The sequence below is a fragment of the Lepus europaeus genome, chromosome 5 (genome assembly GCF_033115175.1).
Source record: "Lepus europaeus isolate LE1 chromosome 5, mLepTim1.pri, whole genome shotgun sequence".
NCBI classification, from domain to species: domain Eukaryota; kingdom Metazoa; phylum Chordata; class Mammalia; order Lagomorpha; family Leporidae; genus Lepus; species Lepus europaeus.
Genome location: NC_084831.1, coordinates 7,336,691 through 7,358,111, shown reverse-complemented (window position 1 = coordinate 7,358,111; position 21,421 = coordinate 7,336,691). Strand labels below are relative to the sequence as shown.

The window sequence follows — 21,421 nt, the reverse complement described above, 5'->3', positions numbered from 1 at the left end:
CCAGAGCTGGGCCAGGCTGAAGCCAGGAGCCCAGAACTCCATCTGAGTCTCCCACGTGCATTGCAGGGGCCCAAGTACTTGGATCATCATCTGCTGTTTTCCCAGGCACTTTTGCTGGAAGCTGGATTGGAAGCAGAGTAGCTGGGACCCAAATCCAGGAAGGTCCAATATGGGATGCGGGTGTCCCAAGCAGCAGCTTAATCCACGACACTGCAATGCCTGCCCCAAGACTATCCTCACCTTTTTTTTTTTTTAAGATTATTTATGGGGTCAGCACTGTGGCGTAGCGGGTAAAGCTGTCGCCTGCAGTGCCGGCATCCCATATGGCACCAGTTGAGTCCCAGCTGCTGTACTTCTGATCCAGCTCTCTGCTATGGCCTGAGAATGCAGTGGAAGATGGCCCAAGTCCTTGGGCCCCTGAACCCGCATGGGAGACCCAGAGGAGACTCCTGGCTCTTGGCTTCAGATTGGCTCAGCTCCAGCTGTTGCGGACATCTGGGGAGTGATCCAGTGGATAGAAGACCTCTCTCTCTGCTTCTGCCTCTCTGTCACTCAGCCTTTCAAATAAATAAATAAATCTTTTTAAAGAAAGAGATTTACTTATTTACTTGAAAGGCATAGTGACAGAAGAGGAGAGCCAGAGATAGAGATTTTCCATCCACTGGCTCCCGAGCACTTGATCATCTCCCACTGCCTGCTCGGATGCAGTAACAGGAAGCTGGGTCAGCAGCAGAGCAGGTGGGACTTGAACTGGCCTCTGGTATGGGATGCCGGCATCACCAGCACTGGCTTAACCCACTATGTCACAACGCCAGCCCTAACCATCCTGCCTTTCGACTTCAAGTCCGAGAGTCCCCAAGACCATTTCAGGTTCAATAATCACACATCCTGGGGAGACCCAGGGCCAGGTTCCAGGTGTCCTTACCTGAAGAGGCCACCACTCCTGCTAACTTCTCCCAGCAGCAATGTGGGACAGCACACAAAGAATGTGGCCAACCCAGGCCGAGGTCTTAGGTGGTCAGACAGGTGGGCGTGGCTGCCCTTAGTCTCCGGCTCCTGTGGTGAGCTGATGCCGCAGCCCCGGCATAACTCACGTCGTCGGCAGGGGCTAGCCGATGTGGCCAGTGCCCCCAAGGAGCAGACACTCCTATTGGACTGAGTGTTCCGAGGGCTTAGAATTTGCCACCTGGGTGCTGGGGGGAGGGGAGGACTGAAAACTCTTTGGGCCAAGGTTAATTCTTCCATGTGCCCGCCTTGCAAAAGAGGAAATGGGGTCTCAGAGGGGTTACATGACTTGTCCCGGGTGCGATAGCTGGAGCCACCATCTGAGCCCTGAGCGTCCAACTCCAGGGTTGGATGCACACAAGGTGTCCCTGCTGGAACCTTGCAGGTCTCTCTCTCTCTCTCTCTCTCTCTCTCTCTCTCTCGAAATTAGCAGGAGAGGTAAGATGCTTCCAATCTTCCCAGGCCTCCTGTTGTCAGATGGTTCACATCTAGAGTGAGTTTCGTTCAAGCTGTCTCAGCTGTCCAATGTTAGGGCGCTCCGGGCAGGGCTCCCTGGGGAAATAAGCGAGTCCACTTCCTAACGTGTCCCTGTGTGATTCCAGCGCTCGTATTGAAAACACGCACTTCACACATGTATGTCGGTGTCTGTGGATGCCAGACACTGGGCAGGGTTTCGGGGCGTGTGGTGAACAAATACCCCATAACTTACACTCTTCACGGAGGGCGTGGTTTGCACGTCTAGGGGACGGGCAGTAGACGCCTCTCCAGGGTGTGACATCCGTCATTCCCATCTTCAGGACACGCCAGGCTCCGGCCAGAGCCGTGGGTGGAACAAATATTGACCCAGCATCTATAGGCGCCAGGCGCAGCTGTGAGAAAGAGCCATGGGGATGGGGTGGGCAATATTGCCAACACAGCTCCTGCCCTACCTGAGCCCGTTTTCACGTGAGTAAGAGGCAGGCTTATCTCCACCCATCTTCCCTCATGGGAGATCCCACGAACAGTCACACACCATAATTCTCATCGGTGGTACGAGCTGGGAAGGAGGGAGACGCAGAGCCAGGGTGGAGGATGTAGGGGGGTGGTCACCTGCTCCCCACCACCCCCTTCTTCCTTCCAGAAGTGTCTTCCTGGTCGACCGATGAGGTCGAGTGCTTCTCCGATTACATGACCCTGTGGGTCCCACGGAGCCGCCTGGGAGGTTTGAAGAGGTGGCTAGGCCGAGTCCTGAACCCACCAGGTAAGGGTTGACGTCGGCTGGATCAGACAGCGTCTTCACTTATATGCCCAAGCCCACCCTTGGAAGTTCGTAAGGCACCCTGTGGGACTGGTATGGCCTAAATCTGTCCTGGGTGGGTCGGGCGCCCGGGGACCGTTGGCTCTGGACATCTCAGAAGCAGCATTTGTGTATTAAAAGGCCACTTTTCCAGTAGAAATGCTGTGGATACATTAAGCTGTCGCCTGTTCTTTGGAGAGCCATTATTAATGGAAAACAATAGATTAATAGTTTTAAAACGCTTGTTCAATAAGTAATTTTTATGGCTCTGGATAGAGCCCATTAAACATTTCTGTGTGTTATTATAAAGAAGTTTTAAGCGTAAAATCATAAAGTCAATAATCAGAGAATTAGTCACAGCGGCCAGCCACAGCCCATTAGTTTTCGGTGCTGTCACAGACACCTGTGGCTTTGAGGGAGCGTTTTCATTTCGCGCGGCAGCCCGGCAGCGCCAGGTGGGGCTGGAGAAATGACGGTGCCTGCTGCCTTCCGCGAACTTGAGCGGACAGCGAGCAGGTGTGAGCGGCGGGGTGCCAGGCAAATATTTACAAAGTGCAAACGTGGATGCAAAACTAAAGCGACCCAGGTCAATTTGCACATCCAGCCTCAGACACTTTATTTCCCCAGTGATCTGCCTTCCACAGCCTCCCTCCGCCCGAGGCGCGGCCTTGATCTCCTGCTAAAGATAGCAGTGGAAGCCGCGAGCTGCTGCGAGGGGAGCCTGTCCCCCCGGGGGGGCCCCCACGCAGAGGCTGCCGGAGCCGCGTGTCCATCTCCCGCCAACTGCACGCTGAAACTGTGAACCTTCAAGAACGGCCTTTAAAAAAATCATGACAAGTGAAACTAGAGGAAGATCCGGAGCAGATGATGGAGCGGCCCGTGGTCCCTCCGCTCCGGGGGAGTGCTCTGGAGATCTCAGTCCTCCCACGGAGACTGCCTGAGCCTCCCGATGCCAGGCACGGCGCCAGGCACCGGGGAGGCGGTGATGCCCTGGGTGGGGGGGTGACAGGCAGGAAATAGAATCGATAAGCAAACTGTTTGATGGCGGGTTGGCAGGCAGTGCGCACTGTGGAACAGAAAGCAGGGATTCAGGATCAGGAGCGTGGTCAGTGCAGGCTCCGTGGGGGAGTGAGCAGGCAGGTAGGTAGGAGAGAGTTCCACACCCAGAGCACGTTGGGTGCAGAGGCCCTGAGGCAGCAGTGCACCTGGGATGCTTGAGACATAGCCCCAGTGGTGCGGCAGGGTCGGGGGTGGGGTGGGGTGGGTGGGAGGGGGAGGGGGAGGGGGCAGTGAGTGAGGGGTCTTGGAGGACCTTGGCTCCCTGCCCCCCCCCCCCCAAGAGAAGAATGGAGTGTCTGAGCAGAGGAGAGCAGGATCTGACAGCTTTGAATGGGATTCCGTTGGCCACAGTGTGGGTCACAGACACAGGGGCTAAGGGAGGAAACCCGGAGCCAAGACAAGAGGAGCCCAGGCCAGGGCCCAGAGCAGGGAGACCGGGCTGGATTCCGGATGTGCTGCTGCCCCGCTTCCCTGTGGTTTAGCTTTTCACCGTTTCTGTGACCTGCAGAAAATTCCAGAAAGAAACAACTCATAAGCTTTAAGTAACTTTTATTATAGCATACAGTAACAATTCTCCTATTTTACTACTAGTTATTGTTCTTTCTCTAAGTTTTTTTTTTTTAAGATTTATTTATTTGAAAGTCAGAGTTACACAGAGAGAAAAGAGAGGCAGAGAGAGAGAGAGAGAGAGAGAGAGAGAGAGATCTTCTATCCAATGGCTCACTCCCCAGTTGGCCGCAATGGCCAGAGCTGCACTGATCCAAAGCCAGGAGCCATAAGCTTCTTCCAGGTCTCCCACGTGGGTGCAGGAGATCAAGGACTTGGGCCATCTTCCACTGCTTTCCTAGGCCATAGCAGAGAGCTGGATTGGAAATGGAGCCCATTTCCAATTTTCAATTGGAAATTGAACCGGTGCCCATATGGGATGCTGGCACTGTAGGCGGCGGCTTTACCTGCTACGCCACAGCGCCGGCGCCCTGCCTAAGTTTTAAATGATATTTTATCATAGATTCGTGTGTTCGAGTGAGCTTCATAAAGTCTGTGGTCAGTGGACTTACAGACAGGCTTACCCCGACAGAATCTACCTTGAGGATAACTGAGCACCGGTTCCTGGGGCCGGGCGGCAGAGACCCAGGCACGTGCTCCAAGAAGTTTGGGAAGTGCCTTCACGAGAGAGGCAAACGTGGCACCTGTAGGATCTGGTACCATCCGTGATTTCTGGCAGCCACAGAGCATGTTGGAGTGGGTCCCTGAGCCTAAGGGGCCGCTGAATCCCCCGTATCCGCCGTATCGAAGGGGCAACCACTGGGCCTTCCTGTGGGTGCAAATCTTCCTGGGTCTTCTCCTACCCCTGCCTCTTCCAGACACCCCAGGAGAGCAGCTCCGGGCAGCCCTGCACTTCAGTTTATATCCGAGGGTGTCGCTGTTTCTGACCTTGCTCACCAGTGGCCTCAGCAGGCTCGAGCCACATTGCTGTCCCTTTCTCATTACAGGGACCTGGAGGGGCCCCAACCACCTGGATTCTTCCCTGGCCAAATGTGGCTACTTCCTGCATCCTACTCCCGACGGGGACTTCATCTTCCGAGTTCGATACTCGGCCTGCTTTGTGCAGAAGGAGGTGGGCCTGTAGAATATTTATTTAAAAGACAGACAGACTGGCAGATGTTAGTCCACTCCACAAATGCCAGAAACAGCAGTGGCTGGGCCAGGCCGCAGCCAGGAGCCAGCTAATCACTCTGGGTCTCCCACTGGGTGGCAGGCCACTTGGGCCGTCATCTGCTGCCTCCTGGGTGTGCATTAGCGGGAAGCTGGAATTGAAAGCGGAGCTGGGGGCCGGCGCTGCGGCTCACTAGGCTAATCCTCCACCCGTGGTGCCAGCACCCCGGGTTCTAGTCCCAGTCCGGGCACCGGATTCTGTCCTGGTTGCCCCTCTTCCAGGCCAGCTCTCTGCTGTGGCCTGGGAGTGCAGTGGAGGATGGCCCAAGTGCTTGGGCCCTGCACCCCATGGGAGACCAGGAGAAGCACCTGGCTCCTGGCTTCGGATCAGCGCGGTGCGCCGGCCGCAGCGCACTGGCTGCGGCGGCCATTGGAGGGTGCGCTGGCTGCAGTGCGCTGGCCGCGGCGGCCATTGGAGGGTGAAGCAACGGCAAAGGAAGACCTTTCTCTCTCTCTCTCTCTCTCACTGTCCACTTTGCCTGTCAAAAAAAAAAAAGCAGAGCTAGGACTTGAACCTAGGCAATTCAAGCAGTGCCTTAACTGCTGTGCCAAATGCCGGGTCACGTAGAGGCCTTCCCCCCAAATTCCAGGAGCTTGAGGCCCTAGAAACCTGGGACCTCCCCAGCAAGGGCTGGAGAAGGGGGTTTTGGGGCTGGGGTTGGAGGGGGGGCTCATGCCAGCTAGAGGGAGGTAGGGCAGCTGAAGCGTCTTTTAGGGGGCAGGCCCTGACTTCCGCAGTGGCCCTGGGGGGCGTGGCTCCCAGGTACTCTTGCTGGCTAAATTCCACTCCCTGGCTCCTGGGCAGGTGTAGTCCGTCCCAGGACCCTCACGGTCCCCCCCACTTTTCCTCTTTTATTCCTCATCCTCCTTCCGTGACTGAGCCCAGTTCTTCCCAACGGGGTTGAGGCCCTTCCTGGGGGTGGAACTTCAGGACTCGCCTCCTCCTTGTCCTCATTCCCTTCCTCTCTGCGATCGCCTCCTTTTGCACCCCCTCCCTCCAACCTTACCCTGCCCCCAACCTTACCCCTGGGTTCTCCCCACATGGCAGGAGGAGGGCCCTCGTGGAGCGCATTGCTATGGCATCTCTGAGCTGCACCTTGCACACAGGGAGGGAGGGGATGAGACAGACCAGGCCTCGTGCGCAGGCTGGGAACGGCCACGCGCCTTTACCTCGGGCCCTTGCTCCTCAGTGCCTTGACTGTCAAATGGACACAGGAAAGCCAGCCGTGGGTGTCAGAGGGGACACAGATTTTGAGCAAATGTTTGTTAACTGTCAGGGGAGCTCAACCAAGACTTACTCTGGCCAGGGAGTTCCTTCCCAGAGCCCACAGAGAATCCCCAGCCCTGAGGACTTCCCCGGTGGGAGCCCAGAGGCTGAAGCCGGGGTCTGGGTCCCTGCCAGTCTTAGTCTCACTGCCCACCCCGCCTCTGAGACCTGCCAGCTTCTAATTGTATTTGCTGCTAACGGCCACTGACCCGTAATTGTGGCCTATTAACTGTGTTTCTCTCTTTCATCCACACGCACGGATCTCGCCCTACTTCTAGACAGCAAATTACAGGTTGGAAATCAGAATATTTCAAAAAGGGGTGAAGAGGTTGGAGCGCAGTGATCGCTATGTAATGAAGTGTCCCCGAATCGGGTCGAGGCTGGGCCAGCAGAGCGTCCGCTGCAGCCCCGAGTTCATCCAGGTACTGGGTGCCCAGGGCCTGGGGGGCGGCCGCGGGGCATCTGTACTGGACTTCTCTGTGAAGGTCAAGGCCGGCGGCCATGGCTCCCGAGCCCAGGACATGGCCAGGCAGAGAAGCAGCGGCTGGGGCTGCATCACGCCTCATCCTCTGCAGAGGTCTAGGTTCCGCAAGGCTTTTTCTGAGCACCAAGGGCTGAGATGGGCTAGGAGAGGAGGGTGGGCTGAAGGTCTCTGAGTGGTTTTCTCCACTCCCCATTGCCACGGGGCCACCTGCGTTATCACCAAGGCTGCAAAACCCTCTCTGTGTTCCTCCTCTCTGGGTTGAAAGTCGCGAGTTCGGATGCTGCTTTTTAGCTTGGGCCGTGGCAGAGTTACAGAGCTCAGGTGCCATCAGGTGTGCTGTGTCCGTTTGGAAGATCAGCCCTGGAGGTTTATCCCCAAACCCCACTCGTCCTCTGCCTTACGGGCCGCTAACCCCGGGGGAGCCTCTGTGAGCTGAGCGAGCCTGGGGGGTGGGGAGGATGGCAAACCCCACAGGGGCCAGACCTGTCGCAGAAATGGTGTAGATTTTACCCCTGCCCTCATTTACTCAACAAAAACGAAAGTACTTCACAAGCTCTATGGAGAAATGGAATGAAGAGATGTTTCTTTTTCTCTCTGTCTCTCTACCTCCTAAGTAAATAAACAGTTAAGTGGATAAGTAAGGGGAGCAGGTGTTTAGCCTCGTGGTTAAGCCACCGGCATCTCACATCGAGGTGCCTGGATTTGAGTCCCGGCTCCCGGTCCTGCTTCCTGCTAAGACACACCCCGGGCGTTGGTGGTGATGGCTCAAGCCCCTGGGTCCCTGCCACCCACGTGGGAGTGGGCGCTCATTCCCAGGTTTGGCCCCAGCCCAGCTGTGGACATTGCAGCACTTGAGGTGTGAACCAGCAGACACGAACTCTCTTTCTCTCCTCCAAATTAAAAAAAAAAAGTTTATTACGATGCAAAAAAGTTCGGAATAGTTTTTCACAACATGCATCTTCTAAGAATTTTCTGGAGATGCCTCGGATGTGCGGCTCAGTCCGTGCCAGGCACTGTTCTTACCGCTCTGTTTTAACTCACTTCACCTCCTTGGCAACCCTAGGCAGCAGGTGCCCTTGCTACCCCCCGTCCAAGGATGAGAGAAGTAAACAGAGATTCAGAGATGGGCCGTGGACCCGCAGGGCGGTGCCGAGCTTGAGCGAGGTGGCAGGTGGGGGTGGGGCAAGCTGGAGCAGCACAGCCCCACCCCAGCCCCCGCAGAGGGGCAGCAGCTACTCAGCTCCAGTCCATCTCGCAGGATTTCCAACTTTTGATGAAAAACTGGAAATCTGTAATTGTATGGGAAATCTCCTTATTAAAAAATAGTTGGCTTTATTTTTTTTAAGATTTATTTGTTTATTTATTTGAGAGGCAGAGTTACAGACAAAGAGGGAAAGACAGAGAGAGAGGTCTTCCATCCGCTGGTTCACTCCCCAGATGGCCACAATGGCTGGAGCTGGGCCGATCCAAAACCAGGAGCCAGGAGCTTCTTCCGGGTCTCCCATGTGGGTGCAGGGGCCCAGGGACTTGGGCCATCTTTCACTGCTTTCCCAGGCCATAGCAGAGAGCTGGATCTGAAGAGGAGCAGCAGAGACTCGAACCGGCGCCCATATGGGATGCTGGTGCTGTAGGTGGTGGCTTTACCCGCTACACAACAGTGCCCGCCCCAAGTTGCCTTTATTTTTATAAACATGTGTGGTCCAATGAAATGCTGAATTTGGCCAGAGGGATGAGAAGGGAGACAGGGGAAGGGAGAAGAGGGAGGAGGAGGCTGGAGTGAAAAGTCGGCTAACTACAGGGATCTTCCAAAGGCTCATGGATTTCAGATTTTCTGCTCCCAAATGAACTTATCTTTCAATCTATTTTCCCATGGCATTTTGGAAGCCACCTTGCATATGCCGGGCACTGGTGCAAAAGATTTGGCTAGGACAGAGCCCCTGGCCCCAGGAAGAGCGTAGAGTGATTTTCTCATCTGGCCTGGGCTTTTGGAATCTCTTTTAGCCAGCATTTGGTTGTGTCAATTTTCTATTGGTTTTTATTTAAGACTTATTTATTTGAAAGGCAGAGTGATTGGGGCGGGGAGGGGAAAGAGACAGAGACAGATCTTCCACCTGCTGATTGACTTCCCAAGTGGCCACAGCAGTCAGGGCTGGTCCAGGCAGAAGCCAGGGGCCTGGAACTCCATCCAGGTCTCCCTTGTGGGTGGCAGTGGCCCCAGCACCCGGGCCCATCTTTCTGCTGCTTTCCCGGGGGTATTAACAGGGAGCTGGATCGGAAGCAGAGCAGCCAGGACTTGAGCTGGTGTGCACATAGGATGCAGGTGTCACAAGCAGAGGCTTTACCCACTGCACTGCAGTGCTGCTCCCTGGCCTGGTTTTGGAACGAGTGCTCTGCCTGGAGGAGCCCCCAGTCCAGTCTCTGCTGGGCCCGCCTCACTGCCTTCCCGGACTCTGGAACCCCTTTGCTTCCCCGCCGTAAGGAGCAGAGCTGGAGGGGGGTGGTCTTCCTCTGACCACCTGCCTTGCAGGGGTGCCCCCAGGCATGGGTTTGACGTCCCGCGGCCGGCCACTTCTCCAGTGCACTGGGCCTGTAATTCCGGGAGCAGCCGCCAGGGGAGCTCTCCACTCCACAGCAGGACTCTCCACTCCGCTTGTCTCCTTCTGCCGCCGAGGTGTGGGGGCATGCGGGGGTCCACATTCCCAAACAAGGGCGCAGAGGTGGAAAGCGGGCAAACGACGTAAAACAGGTCTGCGCTGCCCCAGCCCCCGTCCCTGCAGCCCCCTCCCCCTATCTGGGAACCTCATCGAATTGACTGATTCATTCCTGGTGACTTCTGCAGCCGCCGCTTCCGTGGCTGCACCTTGAACTTGCATTAAGTTTTAATTAAAGCCGTTTCACCGGCCTTGCCCTTGGCTAACTGCAGCTGTGGGCACAGGGCACATAGATATTTAATAGTCTGCCTCCCCCCGCTGATGGCGCAGGGTGCCCAAGGGTGTACCCGAGCCGTGCCCTGCTCGCAGCAATCCGCCAGCTCGCTTAAGTGTGCCCACAGGCCCTGAGCGGGAGGCCGAGCAATAACTATTCATTGCCCTGGGTTAAGTGCGCCCAGGGGCACCCGTAAACTCAATGCAGTGATTAGCGATGGCTCCCAGTGAAGGCTGCCCAGGTCCTGGGCGATGTCCGTGGACCCTAAATATAGCCTCCTCCTGGCGACTGAAAGGGCACCGTGCGCTCCGGCTGCGCCTTGGTCACCTCACCGCTTCCGTCTTGTGGGGGAAGGTCGCCCGCCTTCCTAAAACCCAGCCTGCGGGACTCCGCTGCCTTCGACCCGGGGCGGTGAGGACAGTGGGCAGCCCTGGCGGTTGGTGGGGGAAGGCTGAGTCCTCTGTAGCCTCTCACCCAGCCGAAGGCATCTTCCCGAATCTTCCCCAAGTGAAGCCACTCGTTTCCCAAAGACAAGGTCGTAGCAGGGCCCGCGGGAAGGGTTCCTGTGGCCTGTCCGGAGCCTGCGGCTCTCTGGGGCCCGGAGGCAGCAGAGCTCGGACACCCAGAGGCCTGAGTGTGTGTTGTGTGGGGGGGTCCTCCTTCCAGCCCTACCCAGTCCTCTTGACGCTGGGAGAGAGTGGGAGTAGCCTTCGCCGAGGAGTCCGTCCCGTCCCCTCTGGCCTTGGTTGTGGGGGGGGGGTGGGAGCCAGAGGACCTCAGAGGCGTTCCCGTGGGTCTGTGTCTCCATCCCGAGTCTGCACCTCTGGCCCAGGTGTGCAGCCCAAGGCGGAGTGTGGGGAGAGCAGATGAGAGGACGCCAGGTCGGCGGGCTGCAGCTGGGGCTCTAGGAAGGTCCCCCTCCCATGCCAGCACCGTGGCCCTCACTTGTGAAAGGAGAGATAACGGCGCCACGGCAGGGGATGCCTGGGAGGCTCAGGTGCACTCCAGGACCTGAGTCCTGTTTGCCGGGGACCGCCCTGTTTGGGTGCTGAGAGGCCTCAGTGGCAGAACTTCCCTCTCTGCCCTCACCTGTTGGGCCCAAAAAGGAAAGACGAGGGAACAAAGCATGCTGGGAGGACCGGGAGGAGGCCCCGGAGACGAGCCGCATGCAAAGTGGGTTCTGAACAGCATCTGCGCGGCACACACCCGCTCTCGGCCTCGCCAGCTGTGCCCGGGACCCCAGCTGCCCCGTTGGCCAGGCCCAGGGCGGCAGCTGAGGCTGCGACATCTCCCTGGCTCTGTTGACACTGGAGTCCCAGAACATAAATGATTTTCTTGTCTTAATGAGCAAACAGCCCGGCCGCCCGGCTCTCTCGCCGGCCTCCTGCTGGGGTGATTACCAGCGCTCCTGTGCCCGGGGCAGCAGCGTCTGCTCGCTCACCCTTGCTTGCCACTGCCAGGAGGTGTTGCTGTCTCTTTGTTCCGCAGGTCTCCCGGCCTCTGCCCCTCGGGAGCGACGGTGGGCAGGTGAGTAGGCCGGGAACAACTTTCTGGAAGGTTCTGCCAGGCCTGGTGCCCCAGGATGCTCCGAGGCAGGAGGTGCCTGTGGACAGCACCCACTCTCTGGATCTGGGTCGTGGCTGCCAGAACTTTCCTGGTGCCGTCCAGGCAGAAGCCCGAGGCCACCAGAGGGGCACCCTGAGGAGGGGGCCAGCTTTGCATGGGGGGCTGAGTTTCTCCCTGCGAAGTCTCTGGTGACTGGAAGCTCCCCCCCCCCCCCCCCAGCCTCCCTGTTCCCAAGTCGCACAGCTGCTTCCCTGCTGCCCGGGGTGGGTTCTCCGTAGCCTTCCGGAAGGAACTTTACTCCACATCGCTTTCCCGTGAATCCAGCTCTGTGACCTTGTTCTTGCTCGGGGCCTGAATTCCTCCAGCCCGTCCTCCGAGGAAGGGGGCTGGGGAGCCTCCTGGCCCACCCTTCTCCCAACAGCAGGCACCCCCGTGCACGAGGCCCTGGTCATAAAGTGGCAGTGGGAGCAGAGGCAGGACTGCTGGGCTGAGCGGTCGGCATTGCTCTGGGGTGACGGGACCTTCATTTCTTTCTTTGTGATTTATTTCTTTGAAAGGCAACCATCAGAGATGGGGCGAGGTGGGAGAGAGATGGGGGGAGATATCTTTCATCCACTGGTTCACTCCCCCAAATGGCTGAGCCAGGCTGAAGCCAAGAACTCCATCTGGGTCTCCCATATGAATGGCAGAGACCCCAGCACTTGGGCCATCCTCCACTGCCTTCCCAGGCGCATTAGCAGGGAGCTGGATCAGAAGTGGAGCAGCCAGGGCTCCAGTGGCTCTCCAGTACGGGATGCCAGCATTGCAAACGGCGGCTTAACCAGCTGCTCCACAACGCTAGCCCCACCTTCATTTCTTTAGCCCTGCTGTGCCAGGCACCCTGCAAAGCAGCTGAACCCCAAAGAGCCAGGGCACCCACGTCTGCTGTGTCTCCCCCCGTCAGCAGCCTGCCCTCCTGCCCTGGTCCACCCCTTCCTCCTGCGGCGCTGGACCTTCCTGAGGTCCCCTGGGGTGCCCCTCTCCTGTACTCCGGTGACTGTGTCTCCCTGGCTCATTGACGTGTGCCCGTGTCCTGCTCCTTCAGATGCCCTGGCTGCTGTCCCTCCGAGGGGAGCTGGTGGCCTCCCTGGAGGATGCCGGCCTGATGGGATTGTCCGTGGACATCAATGCCTCCGAAATCACCGTGCAAAGCCCACGGCAAGATCTTCTTCAGAGGCGGGAGGTCAGCAGTGGACAGCCAGCCCTGCCAGGTTGTGGGTCTCCCAGGCACGGCACCCGCAGGAGCAGTTTGCCACCCTGCCAGTGCCGACTCAAATGTCCACCTGCGAGACCGGACAGATTTAGGCAGGCGGCTTTGAAAATTGGACCCCATTAGCGTAAAGTGCTCCGCTCGGCAGATGAGGGGCCCTGCAATCATGCATTCAGCGCGTCCTGATGGCGGTGGCAGGAGCGTAATTACCGTCTCTTTAAATAGCCCAAAGTTGCCGGGTAAGAGGAGACGGCTCACATGACATTTGCTCCGAGCTCGCTTCCTGCTAAAAATATCCCCGCTAAATAATATTTCCTGGTTGCATCGGGGCGGTGGTCCCCGACCTGGGCTTGGGAGGGCTCGGGGCTTAGTCCAGAGACCAGTTTGAAGCCGGGGGAGGAGGGCTTAAGTGGGGGGTTGCATCCAGAAGGAGCTGTTTCAGAGGCCACAGGGCGCCCGTTCTGTCTCACCAGGTGCTGAACACCTCTGCGGAGCTCCTGCCACTCTGGCTGGTGAGCGGCTCCTATGCCTACTCCCTAGAAGCTGCTTGCCCGCTGGGTAAGACCCGGGAGTGCCCCTAATGGCACCCTCCTGACTTCATCACTCTCTGTTTCTCTCCCTCCACTGGGCACCTTATTCCCCTCGCTCCCGCCCTGCCTCCTCTCTTCTCGGCTCCAGTTGTGACCATGTGTTTCTGAAATGCTGGATGGGGTGTAGGGTGCCGGGGAGAAGCTGAAGGCCAGCAGATCTGGGGCCCCCCAAGCCGGGAGAGCCCCCACAGCCTTGCTCGGACGCCCACGCGCACTGCTGGCGTCTGGGACCTGACACGTGCTCAGCTGTTTCGCTCAGTCTGGGGTGACACCATTGCCACGTGCCTTATGTAACATAAAGAGGCCCGGAATCTGAAAGACCACTTCCTACCTCCAGGGAATTTGAATTCTAAAGAACTCGGTATGCAAACTTAGGTGGATCAAAGGCTTCATCCTGTGTGGGTAGAGCCGAGATGACTAAGCCTTCCCGTGTGCGTCTAGGATTTCATCACGGACCTGAGTTTCGGGATCAGGGCTCTGGGGAGTTTCAGGCATTGGGGTGGCCCGGCCAGGCCCGGCAACATCTCTTCTCCCATTCTGATGTTTGAAATCCCTTTATTTGGAGACAAATGGTTTCGTTTAGCAACTGCAGAGTTGGCGTAATATGCCCTCGTGAGAGAGCTGACACGATGAAATTCTTGCTAAAGTATAAACAGCTGATAGGAGCTGCATTTCTTCAGAGCCCTGGGCCGGGGCACGGGAGCCGGGGACCGTCTTGGCGGGGACATCTCTGCAGCTTCCGGGGTGCAGCCCTGTTCCTGCCGTCTGTTTCCTTGGGGGGCCTCTGCAGATGACGGGAGCCCCTGAGGGTCTGGGGGTGGCCCTTTCTCCTTCTCGTCTCCACCCACGCAACTGCGTTCCAGGACACCAAGTAACCTGCTGTTACCGCCCGGCGAAGCGACACTGCGCTGGCCACAGACGGTCCCCAGGCCCGCGAAGTGCGGCTCTCTGTGTCACATGTCCTTCCGTTGCAGGATCAGCCCAGCCTGAGTCAGAGGTCTTAGTTCACGTCCCCAAGCAGAGACTGGGTCTGGTCAAAAGAGGGTCTCACATCAAGGAGAGCCTGAGCCTACGGTTCCTCCGGGTCCACCAGGCTGGCACCTTCACCGTGACCGAGAGCGGGGATTTTGTGGTGGTCAGCATCCCGGCGGCCGGGCTGCTGCGCGTTCAGGTCAGTGTCCTGGTGGCATCACCAGCCTGCCCTCTCCCGAGACCACTCTCTGGGCCACGGCCGCCATGCAGAGTCCGGCACCGGGAGGGCAGATCTGGGGGTGCAGCTCCAGAGGGACCTTGCCACTGAGTTACCCCCTGAGCCCTGGCACTCTTGCGGAGGCGTCTCTGCAGGGGATGGGGCCCAGGACGCCCCCTGCCAGGCCCAACGCATCCTCCTGGCCCCGCAGCAATGCCAGGAGGCCGGAGGAGGCCCGGGGACCAGAGCTTTCTACAGGGTGGACCTGAGCCTGCAGTTTGCCGAGATGATGGCCCCGGTCGTCTGGACGGTGGAGAGCACCTTCCCCTGTGTGGGTAAGGCAGGCGCCAGGAGGGAGGGTGAGCTTGTGGGGGACAGGCAGGCCCCGCCTGCACCCCTCTCCCTGGCCCTGGGCTTCTTTCTCCCGGGACTGACGGGTCTCACGCCCAACCAGGTAAGGAAGTGATGGGGTCAGACCCACTGGCCAGAGCCATCATGAGGATAAGGGCAGCACAGGGCCCCCCTGGGTGACGAGGTCCCTGGCTCTGGAGTCGGAAGAGAGTGGGGCGGGAGGTGAGCATCAACTTCCCAGCCATCTGCACAGCCTTGGCAAGTGACCTTGTGGAGCCTCAGTTTCTTCATCTGGAAAATGGGAATACCAGCACCTGTTATGCAGATGGGCTGAGAAGACCGGGGGAGGGGTGGTCAGTGGTGTAGAAGAGCCTGGCAGGAGGCAAATTGCCTCTGTCCTCATCTGTCCAGCTCTCCCTGCTCAGGGCCCAGGTCCTCAGCACGCTCCAATAGGCGGGTCAGGCTCTTGGGCTAAGAGCATTCCACAATGCAACCTTTCTCTCTCTCTCTCTCTTCTTCTTTTTTTAATTTATGGGAGAGGGAGAGGGAGAGAGAGAGAGAAAGAGAAAATGCTTCCATCCATTGAGTTACTCCCCAAATACCTGCCCACAACAGCCAGGGCCAGGCCAGGCTGAAGCCAGGAGCCAGGGCTCGCACGTGGGTGGCAGGGACCTGGGAACGTGAACTGTCACCTGCTGCCTCCCGAGTCAGGAAGCTGGAGCCAGGAGCCGGAGCTGGGACTCCAACCCACGCATCTGGCGTGGGGCTCAGGCATCCCGCCTGGGGTCTGAGCGGCGAGGGCGAATGCCCACCCTGCGACTCCCTGCTTGACCGGAGAGGAACCGCCTTCTGAACGTGGTGTGTGTCCTCCACACCAGAACACGGGGGTTTCATCTTGAAAGGGGTTTTTTGGTGGGAGCGCAGCTACCAGCCGACCTGGCACTCACACGTGCAGAACCACCGGGAGCAAACGCCATTGAGACACAGCGTAAGGAAATGCATATAATTCACAAATGCTGTCGATCACTTTCATCTCCGACTTCCCCGCTGTCCTCAATAGAAGACAGACGCGCAGGAGATTCAACTCAGATGTTAGCCGCGCCAAGAATGCCCCGTTACCAGGATATGATGTTTCGGTACTGCATAAAAATGTAATTATATTCAGAACTATATTTAAAGATTAAAAGGGGGACTGCCTACCACGTCCAGCCCCCAGTTCAGAATTGGAAACATAGGGAAAGACGGAGTGGAGGAGGAGTTCTGGGTCCCCTAAAAATGGCAACACTTCCCGCAAGTTTTTACGCATTTCGGCTCTTTTTCTCTTCCCAGTTTCCTGCAGCCACGACATGGATTTTGCCAAGGCTGGGGCTTTACCTAACAAATATGTACCAAGCGTAGAGGCCCCGCGCGAGGCTTGGGAGGCTGCAGAGGCCCCCGGATTCGGCCCTGCGTGTCCAGCAGCGTCCAGTCTGCAGGGGGAGATGAGAGGTGTCCAGAGAATGCCCGTGGAGGGCGGGGGGCTCAGGGGTGACACCAGAGAGCCGGTGAGCTTCGTCCTGGCCTTTGAAGAGACGGTCAAGTTGTTAACACGGTGGTGATGAGCAAAATACAAAAATAGCAGCAGCGATAAAGACATGTTAGGAAGTTTTTTTTTTTTTTTTTTCCTCTCCGGAGTGATTTACACAGGAAAAGAATGTTCTCTTTCCCATCGTATTACTTACATGTCAGCAGCTGGAATGACTCTCCCCTCCCTGGCTCCCAGGGCCCCTCGCCTGCCTCCCCCCGGGGGCCTCTTGGTCTTTCTATTCTTATCGTGGCCAGTGGGGCAGGCTCCCACCTCTGCCTGGGTGGACGCCCTGAGCCCGGGGCCGCGTCTGCCTCTTGTCCAGGTTTGTCCGTCTTTGCCGGTCTTTGATCAACACTTCACACCTGCTCGTTACGTTGCAGTTTCGCTAGGAATTTTCAAGAGGATGTTTTAGACAAAGACCACTTTTTTCCTTTGTAAATAGTGGACTAACGAAGGGGAATATTAGTGGGTTGCCTGGGTTCTCTGTGGTCACAGGCACTTTAGTGTCTCTCCCCGTCCCCACAAAGTCCTGGAACCTACAGGACACGTCCCGATTATTTCAGATGGTGGCTGTTAAGACAGTGGGGGTATCGGATGCCACGGCGGCTTAACCCTCTGAGCCACAGGGCCGGGCCAGCCCTCCACGCCTTTTAAGGATTTATTTATTTGAAAGGCAGAGTTAGAGAGAGAGAAGGAAAAACAGAGAGAGCACACATCCTATTAAAAACACAACCTCGGGGCTGGTGTTGAGCCACTTGCTGCCTGCAGCACTGGCATCCCTTATGTGCAATGGTTCGAGTCCTGGCTGCTCCACTTCCAATCCAGCTCCCTGCTAATGCACCTGGGAAAGCAGCAGAAGATGGCCTAAGTGCTTGGGCCTTGCACCCGAGTGGGAGGCCCAGGGAAGGCTCCTGGCTCCTGGCTTTGGCTTGGCCCTGCCCTGGCCTTTGTTGCTGTTTGGGGAGTGACCCGGCAGGTGCAGGACCTCTCTGTCTCTCTGTCTCTCCCTGTGACTCTGCCTTTCAAATAAATAAAGTGAATCTTAAAAAAAAATGGGGTAGTGGAGTGTGCACCTGGCAAGATAAATTTGGAGAAGGGGAGGGGAGAGATAACCGTTCCACATTTTTATAGAAGGATTTATTTATTTATTTGAAGGGCAGAGTTACAGGGAGAGAAGGAAAGATATTAAAAGACCTTCCATCTTCTGGTTCACTCCCAAGATGGCTGAAATGGCCAGGGCTGCGCCAGGCCAAGGCCAGAAGCCTGGACCCGATTCAGGCCTTCCACATGGGTGGCAGGAGCCTGGCACTGGGGGCATTTTCTGCTGCTTTCCTAGGTGCCTTAGCAGGGAGCTGGATTGGAAGTGGAGCAGCTGGGACTTGAACCAGCGCCCATGTGGGATGCGGCTTCACAGGCAGTGGCTTCACCCGCTGCACCACAGTGCTGGCCCCTGTTTTCACGTTTAAAAAAATATCTATTTATTTGTTTATTTGAGAGACAGACAGACAGAACTGTCATTTGGTGCTTCACCCCCCAGATGCCCATAACAGTTGGGGCTGGGGTTGGGCTTGAGCCAGGGCTGGGAGCGAGGACCCCAATCCAGGTCTCCCCTGTGGGCAGCAGGGACCCAACCACTTGAGTCATCCCTGCTGCCTCCCCTAGTGACCCTGGTGGGAGTTGGAGCCAGGGTCAGGCCCAGGCACTCAGTGTGGGATGCTGGTGTCCTAATGCTCGGGCTGACGGCCTGCTCCCTGTTTGCACAGTGGACAGCAGAGGTCACGGTGGGCAATGCCTCTGGGGGTAGGGAGGAGGAAGCCCGGGGCCCAGGTGTGGGGGCTCCTGAGAACCACAGAGCCCTGCACCTGCCTCACTCGGCTGGAGCCCATCCCCCCTCATAGTGCTCTGATCATCCATGTGAGGCTGGTTCTAGAAAAAAACCCTGCCTTTAACGTTTTGTCAGTTAATTAAAGATCTCGAAGACACCCTGCAGGCCACATCGGACACGTTTTAGGCCTGTATTTGACCCATGGACCAGGATTTGCAAGTTTGAACCCAACAGTTCTGGACGGGGTGGGGGTGGGGGGTGAGTTTGGCCTCCCCAGAGGACGCTTGGCAGCGTCTGTAGCATCGTTGGTTGTGACCCAGGGAGCTGCTGCCGCTGCCTGGTGGGTGGAGGCCCTGGCCTCTGCTAAACATCCCGCAATGTATGGACACCTCCCCTGCCCCGAGCAGAGAGGGTCTGGTGTGAGGGCTGGATCTCACGTCAGGGCTGGCTGGAGGGAGTCTGCCCAGGGCTGTGAGGTGCCTGCGGCTGGGCTGGTGGGTTTAACCTCCAAGTGGGAAATAGCTCCAAGATCAAACTGGTGGTGGCATCCAGCCCAGGCCAGGTGCTCTCTGCAGGAAACCTGACTTACAATTCAATTTCACTTTCAAAAATGTGTCTTGATGTGCACACAGTCTCAAGAAGGATTCCCCGGGGCTGGTGCTGTGGCGTAGTGGGTTAAGGCGCTGTCTATGGTGCCAGCATCCCATATGGACAATCATTCAAGTTCTGGCTGCTCCACTTCCAATTCAGCTCCCTGCTAATGTGCCTGGGAAAACAGCAGAAGATGGCCCAAGTCCTTTGGCCCCTGCACTAATGTGGTAGACCTGGAAAAAGCTCTTGGCTCCTGGCTTCAGCCTGGCCCAGCCTTGGCCATTGTGACCATTTGGAGAGTGAACCAGAGGATAGAAGACCCGCCCCCACCCCCACCCCCCCCGGCCATAACTCTGCCTTTGAAATAAATAAATCTTTTTTTTTTTTTTTAAAGACTCAAGGTCATCTGAGAAGTTCAAAATTCAGGCCTGTGCTTGAATTTATTTTTTTAAAAATATTTATTTCAAACGCAGAGTTAGAGAGAGAAAGAGAGAGAGAGAGACAGAGAGAGACAGAATTCGTCCATCTGTTGGTTCACTCCCCCAAATGCCTGCAATGGCCATGGCTGGGCCAGGCTGAAGCCAGGAAACAGGAGCTTCTTCTGGGTCTCCCATGTGGCTGCAGGGGCCCAAGCACCTGGGCCATCAGCAGAGAGCTGGATTGGAGGTGGAGCAGCCAGGACTCTAACTGGTGCCCATAAGGGATGCCGGTGCTGCAGGCAGTGGCTTTACCTTCTCCGCCACAGCGCCGGATAGATTTAAGCTCTCCAGTTGCATTCCCCCACCTGCAGCAAAGGGGACCCTTGCGGCCCGACAGCAGGGTATTGGGGGAATTTTACTTTCTTAGGAAGAAGACCAACCTCTGCCTCCTTTCTGGAAGGTTCAGGCACAGAGTTGCCGACCTCAACAGCCGCACCAAGGAGCTCTGCATCCACCCGGCCCCCAAGCTCAGAGAGCCCTGTGGCAGGAGTGTGGTCTGCTGCCTCTGCCCAGCGCCGAGCTGCAGGAGCCGCTGCCCCGGAAGGGCTTTCTCAGGACCCTAACCACGCATTGGCCAAGGCAAGTCCCCGCTGTGTCCTCTGCCCATGGGTTCTTCCAGAGGGGTCGGTGCCCATCAGCCGTCCGCAGGGCCAGCTGGGCGTGAGATTTCTCTTTCGCCGCCATTCTCCAGAGTCAGCCCCACTCTGACTCTACCCCCTACCCCACCCCCAACTGTGACGCCTCCTGCAGTTTCTCACCTGAAGGCAGGCCCCTCCCCCTGTCCTGTCTGCCCCCAGCCTACCAGTGCCTTGAGACAGAGCAAAAGGAGGGGTAGGACCACAGCTGTGAACTTAAAGTAGGGGAGGGAAACTGAGGCACATCCCAAAGGACTTGGGGTAGAAACCCCAGCACCAGGCCTGGGGAACCAGCTGAGGTCTAGAAACTTCCACAGGCCCTTCTCCTGGTCCGAGAGCCTCAGGCAGCCAGCGCCCACCTGCGCTAATTTCTAATGCTGCTTCTCTTTCCACTCTCTCGCCACAGCAGGAGCTTGAACGGTTCCCGCAGACAGCCAGACCGGCAGGAGGAAGCTGGACCCCCACTGCCTCCCTCACCCCCAGAGCCGTGGAGGCTGAGTGCGGCCCCCCGGCCCCCCCGGAGGAAGCGGGGTTACCTGGATCTCCCCCGCCTTCAGCCACGCCCTCCCCAGAGTCCCCGGGAGCTGTCCAGGCTGGCCCCAGCCCCCAACGTCGAGGTTCCCCAGACCCCACGGCCCTGCCCGTGCCTGTGTCCCCAGAAATCTCCTCTCCTCCGTCACCTCCGTCCGAACGGCCCCAACTGTTTCTGGGCTCAGGACCATCAGTTGCCCCCGCTGAAGGTCTAGGGGCTGAGAGGCCCGGGCAGGACCCTGCCCAGCCCCCAGGAAGCCCCCTGCTGCGGGGAGAGCTGTCAGGGCAGGAGGCCACTGCAGCTGAGCCCGTCCAGAGGGAGCCTGACCAGGCCAGCAAGGGCCTCCAGACACTGAGGGAGCCCCCGATGGCCAGCCTGGCAGAGGAGGCGCTGGATCCCTGCCAACCTCCCTCTGTCCCCAGTGTGGGCCTGGCCTCCCCAGAACCAAGTCAGGACACACAAGGGCTTCGGTGCAGCAACCTGCAAGGGATGGAGGCCGCGGCCACCACCCCAAGGGTGAGGCAGCCAGGGACCGCATCACCAGATCCCACTGGGAGGCACGGGGCAAGCCCAGCAGCCTCCCCAGCAGCCTGTCTGGCCCCCACCTCCAAGAAGCCCGCTGCCTCATCCGTGCAGGGGTCAGATAGAGCTGGGGACCTGGAGTCAGCTCCCAGGGGGCCCCTGGGCCTGGACGAGTCAGGGGCTGCACACCCAGCCAGCCCTCCATCTCTGTAAGCCCCAAACCCGCCGGCTCCTGCGGCACCTTCAGCGCAGCCTGGCTGAGCCTGGACACCCGCCCCCCGCTGGCTGCGGGGCCTTGGCCCACCAGGAAATGACAGGGCCACGTGGGCTCCTGGCTCTGGGTGTTCCTGAGCCTCGGCACCCCACGGAGGGGCTTTCTGAGGGGCCCCTGGCTGGGCCCCTGTGGAGACCCTGGGGGTGAGTCCTGGGAGTGCCCCCTGGGAGGCAGCCCGGGTGCCCCGGCCTCTCCTGTGCCTGGGCCGGGCGAGAATAGGGAGCTCTGCAGCCCCGCCTGCCAGGGACCAGGGTTCAAGTCCCGGTTTCTCCGCTCTCAGGCTGTGTGACCCTCTCCGAGCCTCAGTTTCCTGATCAGT

At 58.1% G+C, this 21,421-nt stretch overlaps 1 protein-coding gene across 1 annotated transcript; it reads left to right on the top strand.

The window, feature by feature from the left end:
* The first annotated feature begins 1,889 nt into the window (after window positions 1-1,889).
* Window positions 1,890-21,041, top strand: C5H1orf127 (chromosome 5 C1orf127 homolog). Its single transcript, XM_062193852.1, has 11 exons — window positions 1,890-1,950; window positions 2,126-2,245; window positions 4,834-4,958; window positions 6,602-6,745; window positions 11,221-11,259; window positions 12,383-12,520; window positions 13,021-13,105; window positions 14,112-14,308; window positions 14,538-14,661; window positions 19,540-19,718; window positions 20,181-21,041. The coding sequence occupies exons 1-11, from the start codon at window positions 1,890-1,892 to the stop codon at window positions 21,039-21,041; spliced, it is 2,073 nt and encodes a 690-aa protein (XP_062049836.1).
* Window positions 21,042-21,421: the final 380 nt, after the last annotated feature.

Bases quoted from the DNA above. Each gene is read 5' to 3' on its own strand.
- C5H1orf127 (XM_062193852.1), top strand. From the start codon at position 1,890: ATGGGGATGGGGTGGGCAATATTGCCAACACAGCTCCTGCCCTACCTG. The intron at 13,106-14,111 runs GTAAGACCCGGG...CTTCCGTTGCAG, and splicing joins AGAAGCTGCTTGCCCGCTGG to GATCAGCCCAGCCTGAGTCA. The intron at 19,719-20,180 runs GCAAGTCCCCGC...CTCTCGCCACAG, and splicing joins CTAACCACGCATTGGCCAAG to CAGGAGCTTGAACGGTTCCC.